The following is a 21,536-nucleotide window of genomic DNA, read 5'->3' on the forward strand; positions in this document are numbered from 1 at the left end:
AGCCATTGAAGAGTTTATCTTGAAACAGTATTTTTATAGAATGTATTGATTGGCATGATGCTTTGTTGACATCCACAGTCTTTCCAAAGATGCCTGAGGGGATATCTGGATGCAGCTCCTTGGTAGTCCAACTTTTAAGTTTCAGTTTGCATGTGTATTGGTGGTATTTTACTTAAAGAGAGGTAATTCAGTTGTGATGAGGGGTGCCAAAGCTGGTAAGTGTACAGAGACAAAAGCAGCTGTAAGGCACTAGGAAAGATCTTGCTAATTCTTTATGAAGCAGAATAATTCCATTGATCAGGTCACCTCTATGTGTTTATCCTTTCCATCAAGCACCAAGACATTTTGGTCTAAAATAATATTCAGACGTCTAAAGGGGTTTTTTCCTTTTTTATTTTTTGCACAGCCCGACTAAAGGAAAAGGCCATGGAGATCTGTGAATATTCCGTAGCCGTTTATTCTTCTCCAGGATAATTTGAACAACTTATATATAGTCTCATATCAATGCATTTATACAGGGACAATTCAGAATAACTCAAATCACAGAATTTTATACTGAGAGAGATCGTGGAGGAACGGACAGAAGGTTCCTCAATTGACATCATTTCACAGGGGGACAAGCAGGACAAAAGCTAGTGAACACTTGGGTAGAACTGAGCCAAAGGCACAAGAATAAATAGCACAAAGACTTAGACCTAAACAGGAGACAGTAAACACAACAGGAAATACTGGGCACCTCTTCAGTGCCAACTCAGTCAGGAAGATGAAAAGGGATGCCAAATTAGTTGACTAACCTAACCAGCAATGATGCCAACATTTACTTCCATTCCTGTCCTCATAAAATTCAGATTTTAGACAATACTAAGAGGGGATGGAAATAAAGGAGTTCTCTCTCTAGCAGGTGTAGATGGGAAGAATTTCCTTATGTAGCAGCGTAAATTCAGCAGCAGATTTGGATGAGTGTGGTAAAAGGAAAGTTAACAATCAACTCAGTACTAAACTAAGTAGTAATAATTTTCGTTAAATTAGGATTTGAATATTGTAATGTACATAAGCTTTATGGGACCTTCATTCACCTTTGGAGATAAACTCTGTCCCAAAACAGCAGTTTGGAAGGCCTGAAAGCTGATGTAACCATAAATTTTATTCTTAAAAAGGTACTACCTCAGGGCTGTTTCAGAGAAAAAAATTGCAATATGTTTCCACTGTGTAAGGTTATAACATGATGCACAGCATAAAGGCATGTGACATTACAGATGGAAGTAAATTATCATTATGATTCATGAACAATCTTTAGTAGAATAAAAATAATTCCTATTTAATAGTCATCTTCGAAGGGATTACAAAATCCAAATCCACAAAGCTTTGCAGAGTTGAAAACTACAGCCATTTCCCCATATCTCATAAACTGTATCAGAAGTAGAAAGTTAATGGGAAATAAATTTCAGGCCTAGAGAATACTGTAAATCCTGCAGATGTGGGAAAAATACATTTGAGGCATCACTATATATTACACTTTTGAAGAAATAGTCATAGTGCTACAATTTATTATCCAATACTATTTATCACTTTTCTAATATTAACAATATAGTAAAGACTGTCTCAAGGACCTCTGTACATCTGCAAAATAATTATTTCAAATTAAAAATATAACATATTACAATATAAACAGTGTAATGTAAAATATGCACAGACAAATCACATGGAATGGACTTTATAAAAGGCAGCAATAGAAGCTTCTATTGTGAACATACTCCAAAAACAGATTTAGACAAGAACTCAAAAGAAAAAATCTGAACATTGTATAAACATGAGACAGCCAAATGTACCAGATTTACTGCATGGCCTCTTTCTACCTCAAAACTCTGGGGTGCATCATTAAAGAAAGACAGAGTCTAAGATTTTCAGTGGTGAGTTACAAAAGGCAGGTGGCTCAACATTTTCAGAGATTCAGTCTCCTTTCTACTGATTCAGGTTGATCACCCAAGACCACCAGCTACCACTTTTGAAAACTGTGGCTCAAATATTCTAATGCAAGTGATTGCGCACAGTCATCGGGTGGGAGTAACTCTAGCTAAATGCTCTTTCACTTTTCACATAATATAGTCTGTGGGCACGTCTACACATGCATATTAATGTGATGCAATAAACTCTGGTGCTTTTGTGCCGGAGTTTATCACTCCAAGGCACTGTGTTTATACATGCGCTTCAGACCACAGCATGTTCAGCCTGCCAGCTCGGGGCTACTCCAACTTAGCTCAATGTGCTGTGGAGGGGTTGGCTGGGGGACGAATGTGCTCCATTGTGGGGCTAGCTGGCAGGCAGCCCCCACACTGAAGCACCCTTCAGCCACATAAGTCAGCATCTACACGAGCTGCTGAGGAGTAAAAAAATTCTGCAGCTGCAGAGTTTATTAGTTTACTCTAGCCTAATAGCTCTGCATGTATAGATGCCAAGACGTACACTGCAGAGCTAATTAGTCTACTCCGCAGTAAACATCACATGTAGATGCAACCTGTATTGCCTCTGTGTATGGTTCACAAACTATAAGCACACATAACTGAAACAAACTACATTTCAGTAAAAGGCTGACTTGAGGTTTGTGTCATTAGAGGTTTGTTAGAAGTACTGAGCCTTCCTGTGTTACTCCAGTTTGTAAATTAAAAGTGGGGTAGAAATCAAGGATTCTGGAAATTGCTAAGAACACTCACAGAAACACATGCTAAATAATGAAATCTACACTTGGAAACCAATAACATCCCCTTTCCAGAGTTAGAAATGTCTTATTTGTAGGAGATATCACCTAAAGCACATAACACAAAAGGTACTCTCTCACAAGATGGTATAATACTGTCTGCATTATTCCCACCATTCAGGGCCAGATCCAAAGTCAACTGAAGTCAACAGGGATCTTTTTATTGGCCTAATGGAGTTTTGCACTGGGTGTTTAGGGCAATAAATTCCAAAATCAAAGTTAGGACATGCTTTCTACAAAACAGTATAATATAAAAACAATAATAATAACACAAGGTAATTGCTCTGCTCTATAGTTTTAATGCATCAGAATGAAGGGTTTTAACTTGGCTGTTATTTTCAGGTTTAAAAAAGCAGGACAAAAGTCCACAGCTTAGACCAAGAAAGGAACTCCTTTGCTCATCAGTGCATTAGGGTAATGTAAAAATGCTAAGAAAACTAACAGTCAGCAAGAACACCCAACATATAACCATAAAACCAACTGAATTCCATCATCACAATTTGTTGCCAGGGTTTCCTCAATAAAAGCCATTATCAAGAGGGAAAAAAACATTTTTTACATACAATTGAATGAAACTCTGCTGCACCAAATTTTCCCAGAGTGATGTGTTTATCAGGAACTCACACAATTAACAAGATTATCACGCTGTGATATTTACATATAGAAGGTCAGATCTTCAGCTGGGGTAAACCCACATAATTCCATTTACTTCAGCTGAATTTCTAGTTTATTGGGCCACCATATTTCAATACACATTGTGATATAATAAATATATGGCAGCCTATATTGTCATGTTACATTACATTACATAAACAGTCTAAATACACGTATGCCATGAAATACATTACGTTATCATGTGATAGCAGAGTTGTCACCTTACGTTGTATCGCATTGTATTTTATTTTTGGAATGTTATTGTAGAAAATAACTTATCTTTGAGTTTTGGTATTCAGCACCCTAAGGGCCTGATTCTGTACTGGTTTTGCCATCGATTTCAATAGGAGAGCATGAAGTCATACAGCAGTGGCAGAAATCACACATACATAAAACTAACGGGCATATTGCATATTGCTTGAACAGGACTGCAGGTCTGGGTGCAGTTAAAAGCTCATAGAAACACCTGCTCTACCCTAACCAGAGCAGCAGATGACAGGAGACATTACCACTGAGTTCCAATAGTGTTTCATGTCCTGTAACTTTGGGTATGTATCTGTTGAATTAGATATACCTGACAAAGGAACATGGGGCCGGAACTGTAGCAGGTGTAAAACTGGTTTAACTCTAGTGAATTCAGCAACTTGGATGAGTCTACTGATGTAGACTGGCACTGTACCTGTGGAATATCTGAAAGCAGATCAGTATTTCGCTCTCAATTATTTGAATTTGTTCAAGAAGTAGCTATTATATCTTTATTCCCCAAGTTGAATGCTAAAAGTTTGCTGCGTGTATTCAAGGTCACGTACTTGAAGCTCCTTCGGCTAGTAGGGCTCTGCTTTCTGAATGTGTAACACTAATAAATCAAGTGAAGGAAGCAGATGGCTCTCTAGGGCAAGGTAACATAAATCTGAATAGGGAATTTTAGACTAATTTTAACTTCTTTGTCTGTAGGTCACCATAGACCTTGCTGGAGTCATCTCTAGAAAAGGTGGGCGGTTGTAAAGTTTATTGTTGGGTAAAGATTTTAAATATAATCTCTCATCACAGTCACTGAAAGTAATGTATAAATGTCTATGGTTTCACCTGCCATAAGTGTAATGCAATCTATGGCTGGTTGATTTAATTTCTTCTGTTTAGTTACATTTATATGCAACACCCTGCTGGGATAAGCAGGGTCATACAATTTATAAAATGTATCCGTTCTCAGTATTTGTATGCATAAATGTGAAATGTATTATTTAAAAGCACCTGGGATTCACTTTTCAAGAGTGTTTCCATGAGTGAAACATAACTGCAAGAACATCTATTTAATGGGCTTACATTGCTTAGTATCTACAGTTTCACAACTAAAGTTCTAATCCTGCAAGCCCTGCAATGGAACTGCTCCTATGGGACATGGGCAATACTTAAGAAACTGCAAGTTTGTGACTAGGGTCTTAATCCTTCTGGCTCTTCTCATTTTGAACTTCTGAGTTGTAAGACCAAAGGATAATTTGTGATCAAGTAAGTTTCCCCCATTTTCAAAGTCTAAACAAGGTAGCCCTCCCCAGAGTTTGGAACAAAGATGTACCTTCATAAAAAAGTTGGTTTACTTTCTGCTGCAATTAGCCATAGAGTATGGAATAGGGAGTAGCAGGTTTCTCTGGAAGCTGTGATGATTTAAAAGCGCACACTGCATTTGACTTGGCCACCACACTTCTGTTTTGGAAGCTTATTTTTTGAACCCATTCTTTTTCTAAACAGCATTGTAAAACATACAGAATGTCTTGAATATGGCTTTTTTACTTTGGCATATTAAAAACTGTGTGTTGATTTCCCCCCTTTTTATATAGAAAGAAAATTACTATTCTCTATTGAAAACAAAAAAACTGTTACTGCTGCTGCAAAAAATATGACCTATGTGCCACTATAGACATTTTTGTGGTGGCAAAAAAACTAAGCATGGATGTTTATAGTCCATTGTCATGTCCCAAATGCCCAAATTTGTGAGCACAACCACACTTAGTGCTGGGAGGCGGGAGTCAAGAGCATGGCAATGAGATGCATGTTCCTGGGGAATCCCCTGACCGGGGATTCCTAGGGCACACCTGTGCCAGTGGAAAAACTTAGGGTTCCCTTGCTTACACCGGTATGCTCTCAGTTGGGGCATTGCCCCTAGGGCCATTTTTGCACAGGATCAGGTACCTGAAGCCCCGGGAGTGGCAGGGACTCAACCCTGTGGCACAAGTGGTCTGCAATGCCTGTAGTGGATCAGTTGTGTTGGGACACATCCTGGCACAGCTGATACTACTCCACAGAAGACGTCTGTTTATACCCTAGTACTAACCTTCATGACTTAACGTCAGGAATATCACCTATTAGAAGATGCTGGGATTGTCAAGGTAGCCTAACAGAACTAGGAAACCAACTTGTGTGATGTTTCAATGGGAGCAAAGCACCTAACTCCTTTAGATTCCTTTGAAAATTCCACTTGTAAATGTTATTAATAGAGAATGGTAAACCCTCTTATTCCTTTCATGCACTTCACACAAGACAGGTAATTTGATTTTAAAAATATTTGCTTTCTGGTGGTGTTAGAGAATCTCTCTGTTGACAGTTTTTCAGCAGTTTAAGCACTATCCGCATCCTCCAAAAAAATCCCCTCCAAGACCATGTAAAACTTTGCAATACATCAAAAATCACTTTTTAAAAATACATTTTTGCTAATCTTCTCTCAGTTTCACCTCTAATCAGGAGACACTACTCTCACTGCACTAAGCTGGCAATTGAAAATTGTGCTTTTGCTAAGTGCCTAACTCTTTACAGTAGACTAGGTGAGAGTACACTATGAAAATAGTAAGAGGGGGCAATACACCAGCTGTGGAAATAATATAGGTATGATGTAGCAACCAACTGGAAAACAACAGATGGTCATTTCCAAGTCACTGCATCATGAACCCAAACAGAACCAAACAGCAAGGTTTATTTTCCACTTCCGGGAGGTGTACACATCTTTGGACTCACACGGCCCGAAGCACACCATTTCAATCTAGTACAGAAGAAGGAGCAGGACGGACACAGCATTTGGGGTGTCTGAAATTCTGCAGCATGGCCTGGAACATGTTATGCTGCCTTCCTTTCAGTTTTTTATTTGAAGATGTATCTGAGGAAATGGATTTCCGGTTCTGAGTGTTTTGAGCCCGGATCAGTTTCTCGTGTTCTCGTATTTGTCTTTGTAAGTGATTTTGGATCGCTATACCCAGTGACTCTGGGTCAAGGGATGCCCCATAAACCTCCCACGTCATGCCTTGTTCATCCCATACAACATCCCTGATGTGTTTAGATTGCTTCACACGTACTTTGGCTTCCATGGCTGGAGTGGACTGTTTCTTCTTTTCTCCAAGTTTTAGCAAAGGCTGAGCTGAGGCCAGGTCAGGCATTGCATTTAGCTTGGGTTCATTTCTGGTGTCATTTGCTGGGCTGATTTGTTGCTGTGGAGCTGCATGTGCCCCCAGCCCAGAAGTGCAGTGAGCAGAATATCCACTCAAGTCAGATGTCAGTCCAATTTGCAGACTCAGACTACTGGCTTCCTTTGCCTGAGTAATTTCTCCCTGGACTTTATCCTGTTCTTTTTTAACGGTGACTGGTGTATATACTCTGATGTGGCCACAGGCAGCTGCAGCACTGATGTGCATCTCTCCTTTAGGATCAAGAAGCATTAACTTTTCTTCTTTTGGTTTCATATCCATTTTAAATGGGCTGGTCTTCAATTCATCACCACTCTTACCTTGCAAAGATTTTCTGTCAGGACAACCACCAGCCTTGGTGCCCCAGGTCTCTCCCTGCCCACTTTCCCTGTGTGTTCTACAAGATATAGGTGACTGCTTATTTCCTGCATCACTGACAATGTGCTGAAAGTTACTGTTGACTTTCGGAGCAATTGCAGAGGGAAATGGGATGGGCTCCCCATCTCTAGACTGCTGATGTACTGCAGGTTGATTATTGGTGTTAACTGCAATCTGGTAAACAGGTTTTGCTTTCTGTGATATTGGAGCATCTGAGAGCAACTGAGGAATATCACAGCTGTCTCTGACTGGACAGACTCCTTGTTGTCCTGCCCTATCAACAGGTGTTCTATGGGTATTACTGGCTGCTTGTGCACATGGATAGGCTTTTGTGTTATCTGGTAATGCTGGACAGATGGTGTCAGATGGGTCTCCTGGGTGCTTTTGAAGTTTGACAGTCTGAGCTTTTACTGTCTCCACTGCAGCTGGTGGAACATGCAGTTCTGGCATGACACCAGGACAACAGGGGGACTTTTTCAGTGATGAAAAGCTTTCAACATCCTCTGAGTGGGTCAGCTCCCCACAACCCTGATAAATGAAGTGCAAATTCTCCTTTTCCTCTGCAGGAAGATTTCCCATTAAGAATGCAGCAAGGATACTGGGACTGGTGGAAGCTGATTTACTCTCTACACTAGCCACAGCCTGAACCTCAGCATCTTGCCACATCCTCTTACTTGCTTCCTCAGCTAAAGAACTGCTCTCAGGTTGGATTGTCATTGTACCTATATCTCTGAACCTGGAGAGCTGCTGCTTGTCTACCCTTGTTTTCTCAGTGTCTGCATTACATGCTGGCTCCATGGCCTCAAGTCTGAATTGGGATGATGTCTCATCACTCTGGTCTAGGGCAGTATTACCTGTGGCACATGATTTCACATCCGTTGCAGCCCTCTTTTCTGCCTCCAAAGAAGCCTGAGGCCCTTTGCTCAGACCAGTTGCAAAGTCCTTTACCGGAGCAGTTTGCTGAGGGAATCCAGAGTCAATTACTTCCAGTCCCTTCTCCTTTTCCATGGGTACTCTTTGCAGGATATTTGTTGGAGCGCTATGATGACAGGAGTGACTATTCTTCATAGTGTTGCCTGGGGAAGAAGAATTTAATTCACCAACTGATCCTCTGACCCACTGGTCTGACTGATCCTCTGACCCACAGGTTTTCACTGCAGAATCATCAACTTGTGTCAGTGAACTTGTCTTTGGCTGGTCACTGTGCATAAGCTTGGAATTCTGGGTAGCTGGCATTGTATCTGGTACATGTCCCACTGTATATCCTTTTGTTACAATTTGCATGTGCCTGATGGGGGTGCTGTTGTCTTTTTGCTCAGAGGTACTAGCCGTCTTTGCGCACACAGGATATACTTCTTGATTTTGGCTGAGGGACCCAGAAGAACGGATGTCCTGCTGGCTGGCAACATCCTCACAGAATTGTTCTTGCCTCTGAACATTGGCAGCTGTCATATCTTTCAGGTCAAACAAGCACATGCCAACAGATTCAGACATTGTATGAGAAATGCCATTACTGCTCCTCTCTACACTTGGTTGTTTGTGCTGGTGCTTGGTGGACTGCAAATCTCCCAGGTGATCTTCCTCCTCAGAAGCTGAAACCAATGAAACTTTGGCAGACCTCAGAGGATCTGGTACAGTCCCCATGGAATTTCTTTGACCTGAAGCTTGCAGTCAGCTTTCTCCAGCAATGCTCTTGGGGAGCAGTCTGCACAACAGGGAAGGCAGTCAGGAACAACTTTTCTTTAGAGTTAACCTGTCAATGAAAAAGAAGAAAGCACAGTGTTAAGACCAATTAGGTTAAAGCATAAGAAATACCCAGTTTAGATTTAGAATTACAGGGGAAGTGTTCAAAGTGATAAAGGGTAGCTAAATACCTGAATGTCATTAGAAGCTGCCCCCCCATGGCCCCCTTGGGCCTAAGAAAATCTCCCCCTCCAATTATTTTTCAGTTTTAGAACAAGGGCTATTGGAATTTCACATATTTTTCACATGAACATTTTCAAAGTAGTATCCTAAAGAAGAGGTAGAGGCTAGTGCATCCAAATGTGCCCTGTTGCTCAAAACACGATGGAAAAGATGACACACGAAGACAACTGTGAACTAATTTGATAATGTCATTGACATGGCACCTAAAGTTTAAAAGAAAAAATAGTGAGAAGTGATGCTTGAGCTAATGCTGTGTGGAAAACATTCTTTAGTCAGAATTCACCAAATACTGTAACAGTTATATCAGCTTGCCCTGTGGTTAGAGTATTAGTGTATAGGACATTGGAAAAACAAGCATGGGATGTCCCATGTCAGCAAGTCATGTATTGTCTCTGCATCTCGGTTCCTCCTCTGCAGACTCAGCCACGAGAGCCCTTCTAGAACCTCACAGGGATGCTGAGATGCACACATTCAGGACAGTGAAGTACTCAGACAGGGCAATGCAAGTACAGAGGATACTGACAGCAAGTTTCTGGTAGCATCAGAATAATACTGGCGATGTGAAACCTAACAGCTAAACAAAATTATGACACGGCTGCGGATAGCTGATAGTTCAGATGCAATAGATATAAGTAAAAGGAAAAGAGAGCTTGTTCTAATAATGCTACAGGAGCATGCTTACACTCATAAAAATGAATTATTTTAGCTTTTCATACAACCTTCTGGAAAGTTTCCACAGGGGCTGACAAATGTAATAAACTGATGCACAGGGTGGGCATCATATGCAACACTCATTGTATACACTGCTGAAATGTAGCCATTTGAAGGACCAAATATAGAAACTTCAGAGAACAGCAGGGAACAAGAAGCAAAGGAGAATATCGTATCCCAGTGAAACCGCTGGGGGAATTTTAAATGCGTAGAGCAGGAGTATCCAGATTGAAATTAGGCCAGGACATAAAGGTACCTATCATTTCAAATTAGGGAACTGTTTCCAAATTTCTGATTCCTTTTGAGTAAAGTCAGTCAAAAGGAACCAGCAATGCCTGGTGCAGTTCCCACTGAAGTCAATGGTTTGGCTTCTGCTGACTACAGGAGAACATAGGCAGACAAGAGATGAACACTTCTGAAAATCCCACTATTGTACTTTTAGCCAATCAACTTTGACTCCCAGGAGGCATTCGTTTACAAGCCCCACTTGGACCTGTGCTGCCACTAGAGCACTGCACTGGCATTTGGGAGGCATGGGTTCCATTTCCAACCTCTGGCATTGGCATGCTGAAGGACTTTGGGTAAGTTACTTCACTGCTTTTTGCCTCAATTTTCCCCACCTGTGAAGTGTGGATAATGATACTATCCACTTTGGCAAAGCAGTTTGACAGCTATTGGAAACGCACAAGAAGGGTAAGAAACCAGTGCAGCTGAGCTGCTTCTAGCATGCTAAAAATGCAAAAGGAAAGCATACAGGCAATGGAAAGATTGGCAGGTCACCAAGGAAGCATATCAGGAAGCCGCAAGAACCTGCAGGGGCAAAATTAGGGAGGCAAAAATAAAAAGTGAGCTGCACCTGGCAAGGGAGCTTAAAGACAACAAGAGGGTTCTATAAGTATGTTGGCCAGAAAACAAAGACCAGGAAATCTGTGGGTCTTCTGTTAAATAGCCAGGGTGAACTCTCAGAAGAAGACACAATGAAGGCAGAACTACTTAACTACTTTGCCTCAAAGTTAAGCTGCAACAAGACACCTAATAAGGATTATCTAGATAAGGCAGGGGAACAACTGGAGGATGAAATAATAAGGAATCTTGTCAGAGAGCTTTTGATGGGTTAGAATGAATACAAATCAGCAGGGCATGATGAACTTGATCCCAGGATATGGAGGGAACTGGCATGGGAGATCTCAAAGCCCTTGGCAATAATATTTCTGAAGTTATAGGAGATGCGCAAGGTACCAGAGGACTGAAAAAGGACCAACATAATGCTTCTCTTTAAAAAAAGGCAAAAAGAAGGACCTGGGGAACTACAGACTGGTTAGCCTTATCTCAATACCTGGAAAGTTACTGGAGCATATTACAAGTTAATCTATTTACAAGCATCTAGGTGAGGAAAGGCTGATCACAAGCAGCCAGCATGAATTTATTGAGAATAACTCATGCCAAAGAAACTTGATCTCCTTTGTTAACAAAATAGCTGCTTTGGGGGATCAAGGGAATGCTGTAGATCTAGTATAACAGGACTTCATCATTGCATTTGACAGACTTGTATGAACTTCTCATAAATAAGTTGTAGAAGTGTGGGCTAAACAAAAATACTACAAGGTGGATAGACAACTAGTTCAATAGTTGTAAGCAAAGGGTAATTATAAAAGGATCCATGTCATAATGGCAGGATCAAGGGTCTGTTCTGGACCCCAAGCTGTTCAACGTGTTTATCACTGATTTGGATGCTGGAATTGAGAGCCTCTTGAGCAAATTTGCAGATGACATGAGACTGGGAAGCTTTGCAAACATGTTAGGGGGTAAAGTGCAATTCAGAAGGCTGTTTCTAGATCAGAAAGCTGGGATGGAGTTAACAGGATGAAGTTTAATTCTGAAAAATGCAAGTTGCCACACCTTAATCAAAACACAAATGCAAAGTGGGTGACCCATGCCAGCACTATGGAAAAGAATCTAGGAGTCTTGGTAGATCACAGACTCAATATGAGTCTGCCATGTGATGCAGCTGCACAGAAGGTGAATGCGGTTTTGGGCTGCATCAATAGAAGCATTAGGTAAACTGTGGAGGTGTTCAAGAAGAGGCTGGACAAGTATTGGTCAGGGATGATCTAGGAGTAGCTATGCCTATGTTAGGCTATAGGTATTAGGGCTGTGTGAAACTTTGGGTGCCGATTCGATTTGGAGGAGATTTGGCCCAATTTGGTGGCCAAATCTCCAAATCCGAATTGAATTAGGAGACCAATTAAACGGTCTGAATCGATTTGAATCTCTCCGAATTGATTCAGAAAAGATTTGGAGAGCTTCGGAGATACGGGCAGTCCCTGCTCACTGCTGCACGGAGCTGGACCTTGACTCTGTGCTGGTAAGTGGGGAGGGGGAGAGGGGGTGGAGGAGAGGGGAAGGGGACCATGGGGAGACCCCTGCCAGACCCCATCCCCTGCCTACTCCCCCAGATCCCCCAAGCACCCCCTGACCCCTGCCCACTCTCCCAGCCCCCACATGGCTGCCCCACCCGACCCCAGCTCCTGGCTCTTCAAAAAAAGCACCCCCATTCACCGGCTGCTGCAGTAGCTGTTGGGGCTCCTGGGGGCTCGTGGCAGAGCCCCCATGACAGTGGGGGGCAGCAGAGATTGCCCCCCGCCTGGCAGGAGCCAATAAGTGTGGGTTTTTGGGGTTTTTTTTCAAAGACCGGGAGCTGGGGTGGGTGGGGCAGCCATTGACAGGGCTGGGAGAGCGGGTAGGCGATGGGACCAATTTGGAGATGTGGCTGAATCTCCGAATTGATTCGGGTCAGTGATTCGAATCACTGAATCGAATCACTGTCCCCTGAATCGGCTGAATCCAAATCCGAAGTGAATAGTAGCCGCTTCACACAGGCCTAATAGGTATTGCCAATGCTTCTTTACTTTGCTGGTTGTCACATGGGGCCAGGAAAGCTTATCCTTCCTGTTGCTAAATGTGTTGGTTTTTGGTTTATTTTTTTTCCCCTCAGAAGCACTGGGTGTTGGCTGGAGCCAAGGTTGGGGATATTGACTGGAATGAGCCAATGTTTCCGCTGGGATGAAAACCTGGAGCTCCTGGCTAGAGGATCTCATCCCTCCACTCAGGATCAGACTGATTGCCACATCTGGGATCAAAATGGATTTTTAGAGTGCCATGCCTTGTAGTTGTGTCAGGATTGACTGTGTGGTTTTACTAATAGATTAAACATGGTTTTGTATGGGATGATTTGGCTAGAGATGATCTTGTCTCAGGCAGGGGGGTTGGATTAGATGACCTTCTACTTTTCTGTGGTTGTATGATACTGATCCAAAGGGCTGTAAATGTGCACCAGCATATACTGCTCTCTCCCTATTCATTCCCTGTAAAGTTCTCTTCCTCTATCTTTGCTCCAGAGTTGCATTAGTCTAACCCATTGACACAGCAAAGCTACTCCAAATGTTCAATGCATCCCTGTGAATGAGTCAGGCCCAAAGACCTTAATGAAAACGAATTTGAAATGAATACATCCAACCTAGTTTTGTGGATAGGAAAACAGTGTTGCTCATTACTAATTCATTAAGTTTTATGCCCTCAAGGTATAAATAATTTATTTAACTCTGAATCTCTAATCTGAAACGTTCTGGAGCTCTACCTAATCAAAAACAAGCTCAGTTCTCTGGATAAAGTCAGTCCTGGGGTCCTGTGGATATCCGACCCACAGCCCTTTTTTTTTTTTTTTTTTTGGCAATAATCTTACAGTTGAAGCCCATGAAAACCGAGAAATCTAAATTAGTTCAGTGACAAGTATTGATGAGCTCAAGAAGTGGGGAGTGTATAAAAAAAAATTAACCAGAAAAGCCTCTTTGCCTGTGGCTGCAAGTCCTCATTGCTCATTCATTGCTGAGCTGGGAGCTACTGTCATGTGGAAAATGAAAGCTGCTCCAGCTTCAGGCAGGAGTAATTGTCCTGTCCTTGACTATTGTGACTCCAACCTTTAGTAACTGTGCTCTGGGGAATGGCTGGGTTTGGCAGACCATCTTCCAAAGTTCCCTTCTCTTTCCCTCTCAATTTACTATCAATATCTGTGGAGCTAGTGCAGAGAAAGCCAACCCTGGGCTGGGCAACATTTTGGACTAATATTTTTATTTGCCAACAAATGCATTTTGAGGCTAACTGATAAAATGTAGGATTTGGGGTTGAATTTGGTAAGAAAAATTGGGGGGGGGGAATGCTTCAGAAAAATCAAAACATTTTATTTCAGCATCTTAGATATGAAACAGTTCCCTTCTTGTTCATCTCAAACTAGCATTTGACTTCAAAATGTGTCCTGCTTTAATTTTAAAGAAAGGGCAATAAACACCTAGAAATGAAGTGAAGTGAATACAATTTTATTGGTGAATTTGATATCTTTTATTAGACCAACCCAAATGGTTGGAGAATAGTTATTAAGCAAGCTTTCGGGTTCAAAAACCCTTTGTCAGGCTAAGGAAGCTTCAGCAGTTGGTGTGTGCTCTTTATTCACTTCATTTCATTTCTAGGTGTTTATTGCCCTTTCTTTAAAATTAAAGCAGGATACATTTTTAAGTCAAATGCTAGTTTGAGATGAACAAGAAGGGGAACTGTTTCATATCTAAGATGCTGAAGAAAGAAGCCAGACTCAACAGCAACATATATTTTCTAAGCCTTTGCAAGAAACACATCATTCCCCCAGGACTAAACATCTACAATCCCCTGACTACTCCACACAACTCCAAATATGCTTCACAGCTATGCTGAAGAACTTCAGAGAAAATTAGAAATCATCTACTTCACCTGCTCTACTCCAAAAGAGACCAACTCAGGAAGGAAATCTTCATACACTACAACAACTTAAAAGATAAAAATCCATGCATGTTCCCTGACAATATACAGTGGATACAAAGAGACTACAAAAAACTTTCTACAGCATTCATCCTATATAAAAAGAAGAAATGGAACAAATTACTCCAAGAACAAGCTCCCCAGCCACAAAACAACCATCAGAGGAACAACACCAACACCTTACAACATTCCAACCTCAGACTTGATGAAACTGAAAGCAGCAACCTACCCACAAATATTATCAATCTCTCCACACACACGCTTACCAAAACTGAAAAATCTGTCCTTTCTAAAGGCCTAAATTTCTGTCCAGAAAAATACCCTAATAAAATACTTTAATGTGGAGAACTAGAAGATTTCTCCTGACGCCTGTGCCTCAAAGAATATTTCCACGACCAAACTGAACCCACTCCCAACAACAACTCATCCTCTGACAACATTCAGGAAAGGATCAATGCCAAAAAGCCCCCCAAAAACATCAGATTGGACACCTCGCAGTGGACAAAACCCTAACCTTGACTGCTACATTGACTACTTCAGGGAAAGAATGAACAATGAAATAATCAGCAACACGCGCCACCACAACAACCTCTCTCTACCAGAGAGAAAGGCCATAGAATCCCTAAGATCTAACCACCAAATAGTAATAAAACCAGCAGATAAAGGAGGAGCCATAGTCATCCTAAACCGTGAGGATTACATAAAGGAAGCCAACAGACAGCTCTCTGACACCACCTACTACAAAGAACTACAAGAAGATCCTACTCCCCTTTTCACCAAGAAACTCAACAATACCATCAAATCATTTCCATCAAGACTACAAGAAAAACTACAGACCTTGATCCCCCCACTACCTAACACGGGGACTTTTTACATGCTCCCTAAAATCCACAAACAAGGGAACCCTGGCAGACCTATCATATCCAACCATGGGACCCTAACTGAGGAAATATCAGGTTTCATTGAATCCATCCTAAAACTGCTTGTCACCCACAGAGCAAGTTTTGTACAAGACACTACAGACTTTCTACGGAAACTGAAAAACATAGACCACCTTCCCAGCATCACACTCCTAGTCACCATGGACGTTACCAGCCTATATACCAACATCCCACACCAGGATGGCATCCAAGCCTGCCTTACATATCTACAGGAACAAGATTACAACTCAGAATACAGGCCCAAAAATATTACTGACCTTATACACTTTATCCTCACACACAATTTCACTTTTAATAATCAACACTTCCTCCAGATGATGGGAACAGCTATGGGCACTAAAATGGCCCCACAGTATGCCAACCTTTTTATGAGCCACCTGGAAGAAGATTTCCTCAAGAACTGCACCATCAAACCCTTACTATACCTAAGATATATCGATGACATCTTCATCATTTGGACTGAGAACCTGCAATCTCTGATTGAGTTCCACCAGAAATTCAACAGTCACCATCCCTCCATCCGATTTTCTTTAGAATACTCCAGCACCAACATCTCCTTTTTAGACACAATGATCAGTATCCAGAAGGGTAAAATACAGACCACAGTATACAAGAAACCCACAGACCAACATACATATCTGCACAGAACCAGCAATCACTCGAAACACACCAAAAAAGCTGTGATATACAGCCAAGCCCTCAGATACCACCGCATCTGTACTGAAGAGAACACCCGGGATCGCCACCTCACCGATCTTAAAAAGGCTTTCACCCAGCAAGGACACTCCTCCAGAGAGGTAGATCGCATGTTTGAAAGAGCCACCTGGATACCATGTGAAGAACTGCTGCAGTACAGAAGAAAAACACCCACAAATCGCACACCGCTGGTTATGACCTATCACCCCTCCCTTGAACCTGTACAGAAAATCCTCAAAAAATTGCAACCCATATTAGAAAGAGACCCTATTCTTAAAAAGATCGTCCCAGAGCCACCCATCCTAGCCTTCAAACAACCACCAAACCTCGCCAACCTCATCACCAGAAGCAAACTTCCTCGAGCCCAGAACACACCAAAAGGATCCAGACCGTGCCAGGACAAGAAATGCAAAACCTGCCAACACCTCTCCACCACCCCCACAATTACTACACCCCACAACAGAGCCATCAGCATCCTAGGATCTTACAGCTGCACCTCCAGAAATGTAATATACCTCATCCAATGCACCAAATGCCCCGATGGAAGATATGTAGGAGAGACCAGACAACAACTGCGCACCAGAATGAATGCACACCGGAAATCCATCAAAGACAAAAATACCCAATTACCGGTGGGGGCACATTTCTCACAGGAGGGCCACTCTCTCTCCAATCTCTCAGTCCTGATCCTCAAGGGAAACTTACACAACACTTCCCAGAGACGAGCCTATGAGCTCCATTTCATCAACCTGCTGGATACTAGAGATCATGGACTAAACATAGACATTGGATTTTTGATACATTATAATCTGCCTGGCAACTGACTCCCCAGCCCAGCCCCTGGCTTCTTTACTTTTCATTCCATCCCATCCAGGAAGAGCACACACCAACTGCTGAAGCTTCCTTAGCCTGACAAAGGGTTTTTGAACCCGAAAGCTTGCTTAATAACTATTTTCCAACCATTTGCGTTGGTCTAATAAAAGATATCAAATTCACCCAAGGAACCTTGTCGGCCTATGTCCTTAGACCAACACGGCTACAACCTAAACCCCTACAATTTTATTCATTTTTTTCCTCTCATTTCTGGCCAACTAAAAAGGATAGTAGTAAAGCTACAACCATGCATATGCCAAATGAAGGGACTAGTGCCAGGAAGGATAGGGGTCATGAACTTGATCACTCTATACTACAGAGTAATTCTGGGCAGGAGAGTGAGAGCCAGCACAGAGTGCATGCAGGACAGTGCCTAACTGGATAGTCCAAAGCTGCAGAAGTAGGGATATTCCATACCGAGAATTACTAGTAGCACCTCTGACCGCAGAATCCAGCAGTTTATATGAAGCAGCTTCAGATCTGTCAATTAATCTTTGAAGTTTGTGAATATACTTGCCAAGTGCCATAACAAACCCAGTAGGAAAAAAAGAAAAACACAGAAGCAGCTAAATTTAAGTGGCTCCCCCTTAGTAGTGGCATACTGGGCAAATGCTGCACCCACCAGCAGGATTCTCCTGTAAATCAGGCCCAAAGCCACAGCAAAGCAAAGCAAATGAAGTGAGATAAGATCAGAACTACACCTTTTCTCTTGGCTGAGTCTGCACTGAGTGGATTGATGGTGGAAGGAAGGAAAAGGGAGGAGGAGGAGGGAGAGAACCTGTAAGCAAAAAAACAACAAAAAGAAGAACACACTTGTTTCAGTAGCAGATATTACTCAGCAGCAAATCTTTCAGGCCTGGATTGATATAGCACACTAACTTGTGGTGGTTTGGATGCTTACACTTCGGCAGGCCTAAGGACGTGATGGGCCAAGGCAACAACAGCATACCCATCTTCTTAATCCCAAACCGTCATGGGAAAAAAACTCAAACAACTGTCTGACAAAGAAAAAGGTTCCAGAGTCCTGTATGCATTATCAGGGAGATGCTGATGAAGGGCTGAGATGGGAGCCCATGGCAGAGAAGGAAATGCTCCTTTACGAAAGGGCACATTTCAGGTTCACTTGGATCTCAGGGAGGGTTTTGCCAGATTTCTTTTCATTCTGCAAACCTGCTAGTCCCAGCCAGGTCCATGATTTTTCCTTTACTTGATGTCATTTTCTGGGCACGCAGAATCGTCTAGTTCCCTGCACTTACAATAGCTTAAAAAACCACCTAGCTCAGGTATTATTTCTATTACCACCAAGTGTGTTAGAAGGTGGCTAGCTGCTCGCCTAACACCTGCTTCATTTGCATGGGATAAGCCCATACAGAAAAATGCACGCATACCCGAGTTAAGTAGCGTGCTGGAAACAATACTATCATGTTAATGCATGTTCCTCCTAGCTACTTAACACAGTAAGAAATGAAGTATAATAGTTGAGGCATAGCACCATGTTACCATGGCTATATTGCTAATGGCATGCAAGCTAACTTGTTCAGAATTATCTTAGGTATTTCTGCATGGCACTGTTCTCAACTATGAAGCCTTCAAGCAAGCTGGGCATGTGCCCATCACCTTGAATGGAAAAGGTTTTGGAAGCACAGCTCATGGTCCTGTGTGATGTCTTTCAAAGATACCACAGGTTACCTGCATTTTATTTTTATATTAAAAAGTATATGCTTTAAAAATCATCCTTCTTATATGAATTTTACCCTCCCTCTGTCCACTTCCCTGGTCTCTTGTCTTTGCTTAGTTCAGTGGTTCTCAACTGTTTTGTACCTCATATCATAGTACTTACCTCCCTGCAGAGGGGCTGAGCATGGGGGGTAGAGGATTGGTTAGGCAGGGACAAGCTTGAGCCTGCCCTTACCTGTGTATCTCCTCATACTTTGCTTATCACCTCACACCTCAGAGCACCCTTCAAAGGATCTGGCAGCACCCCTGTGTGCTGCAACACCCTGGTTGAGAATCACTGTCTTAAAAGACACAGGAGAAGGAAGGGAAACCTGTAAAACAGGAGAAAAATCTTATGGCATTGGAGATTGCACAAAACAGGTTGATTTGAATGAGTGACAAAGACTCTTCCTGCATAACTGGAACAACACTTTGGGTGAGAACTCTGAATAATATTACCCAGCTTTTATACAGTCTTTTTATCCTTCAGTCTCAAAGTGCTTCACAAGGAAGCAAGTATGATTTTTAGGGCTGAAGGGGACCTCAGGAGGCCACCTAATCTAGCTTCCTGCTCAAGGCAGGATTGGCCCTGTCTAAACACAAGACAAGTATTTGTCTAACCTGCTCTTACAAGTTCCACGGATGGACATGCCACAACCTCAGTATGGGGCATGCCCAACCATGCCACAAAATCTGCTCTAGTGCTCAAATATCAGAAGGGGAAACAGACAGGGGCCAACTGACTTTGCCAAGAACACCTAGTTCAGTCAGCGTTTGTTTGAGAACTGAACCCAGGTGATTTGCATCCTCATGCCACCCTCAGTCCAGCAGACAAATACAACCACACTAAATCCCATCATATCTATCTATTGAGATTGTATGACACAACATAACATTAGGTATTCCTCCTTTTTCTATTATTTGAGTATCTTCATTATTACAAGTTCATAATCAACAAAATAAAATTAGTAGTCAGGGTGGATTTTTACCAAACAGTGAATGGTCTGGACCCGATGTGTTTATGGCAGTGGTGTTTAGCTTTTTGGCCTTGTGGGACAAATGAGTAGTGCAGGACCAGGCCACAGGCTGGATTGGACCCTGCCCCCCCAAAACTGGACCTACATGCCCAGACCTGGACCACACTGCCCCTGCCTGGCCCTGTATGCCAGGATTGGGGTCCCAGGACTCCATGCCACCTCCATTAAGTCCCATGTTTCAGGATCTGGGCCCTTTGTTTGGGCCTATTACTTTGTTTCACACCTTTCTCCCCAAACCTCAAAATAATTTAATAGCAGAATCACTAGGATTACCATATTTCTAGGTCCAAAAAAAGAGGATGCCTGTCACGGGGGAGAAGAGGCACAGGAGGAATATGACGGTAGAGGGGTAGTGACACGCCAGTGCCCTGCCCCTGCCCATTCTGTTGCGCCTCACTGACAAGTCACAAACCCCCAGTGTTGCTGCTGCCCCTCACTCTGGACCCACTGACCCCAGCCCTGCCAGTGCCCCTCACTCTCAAACAGCAGTACCCTGCCCTATACCCCTTGCTGGTGCCCTTCAGTCCCAACCTGCAGCCCCTTGGCACCATCAGTGCCCTGCACACCCAACCAACAGCCATTTGTCTCGTTCCTCGTGCCCCTCACTCCTGATCCACAGCCCCTGCACCTCTCCCAGCCTGCCAGTGCCCCTCATTCCTGACCCGCAGCCCCCTGCCCTGCCCCTTAGCTCGGTGGTTCCCCTCATTCCTGACCTGCATCCCCTGCCTCCCCAGTGCTGCCAGTGGCCTGTACTCTGGACCTGCAGCTCCCCCCTCCTCCCTCTCTTTCTCGGCTTGCCAGAGCCCTCACAGGGTGCACGTGACCCCCGACAGCCAATCACCTTGTCCGCTGCTCCCAGACCCAAGCAGCCAGTCCGAGAGAGAAGAAAACCCAGACATTTGTTCTTATTTTAAAAACCCACCCAGACGCAGCACAGGGGTCCAAAAAAGACAACCTATCCAGGAAAACCCAGATGTATGGTAACCCTAACAAGCCCACTGATTTTTCAGTTTGTCCATTTTCCACCCATGGAGATGAAGGCTACACGGTAAAGAAACACTGATATTAGCCACAGCCTACTGTGTCATTTCACTGCAAAATCCAGAAAAAGAAATTCGGCTCCCTATCCTTAGCACCCGTGTAATGTACCTAGGGCTATTGTTATTAAAGTCCAGAGAAGATCTCTTGCACAATACTGCATCTTTTCCGTTTACAGACACTTGAAACAAAAACAAACAAAGAAAAGGCATATGAAAAAGCAGATTGATGAGAAACAACAGACATCTGCCAGAGTGGAAACAGTACTTTATTGATGAGCTAATTTATAAGGAAATGCTAATAAAAATAATGGGAAATACTGATTTTGCTGTCAATAAATGGGAACTATTTCACAGTCCAATTTAAGCACGTGGGTCAAATGCTTCACTCATTCAGTTTGGTGAAACATCACTGAAGCCAATTGGGTTGCACGAATGCAAAAGAAAGCAATGCTTAGATCACACCCTTTGTATTATCTAAGAATAGTAAAAGAACAACAGGAACTATAGTATAAAGG

At 42.7% G+C, this 21,536-nt stretch overlaps 1 protein-coding gene across 1 annotated transcript in view; it reads right to left on the reverse strand.

Annotated features, from left to right (window-relative positions):
* Nucleotides 1-437: 437 nt before the first annotated feature.
* Nucleotides 438-21,536, reverse strand: part of GPRIN3 (GPRIN family member 3) — a 91,365-nt gene continuing 70,266 nt past the window's right edge. The window contains exon 2 of the mRNA XM_019488100.2: nucleotides 438-8,989. Coding sequence (XP_019343645.2) covers nucleotides 6,436-8,880 — 2,445 coding nt within the window. The 5' untranslated portion in view covers nucleotides 8,881-8,989 and the 3' untranslated portion in view covers nucleotides 438-6,435. The remainder of the gene's footprint in view (nucleotides 8,990-21,536) is intronic.

This window comes from Alligator mississippiensis, chromosome 2 (assembly GCF_030867095.1).
Source record: "Alligator mississippiensis isolate rAllMis1 chromosome 2, rAllMis1, whole genome shotgun sequence".
Classification (NCBI taxonomy): domain Eukaryota; kingdom Metazoa; phylum Chordata; order Crocodylia; family Alligatoridae; genus Alligator; species Alligator mississippiensis.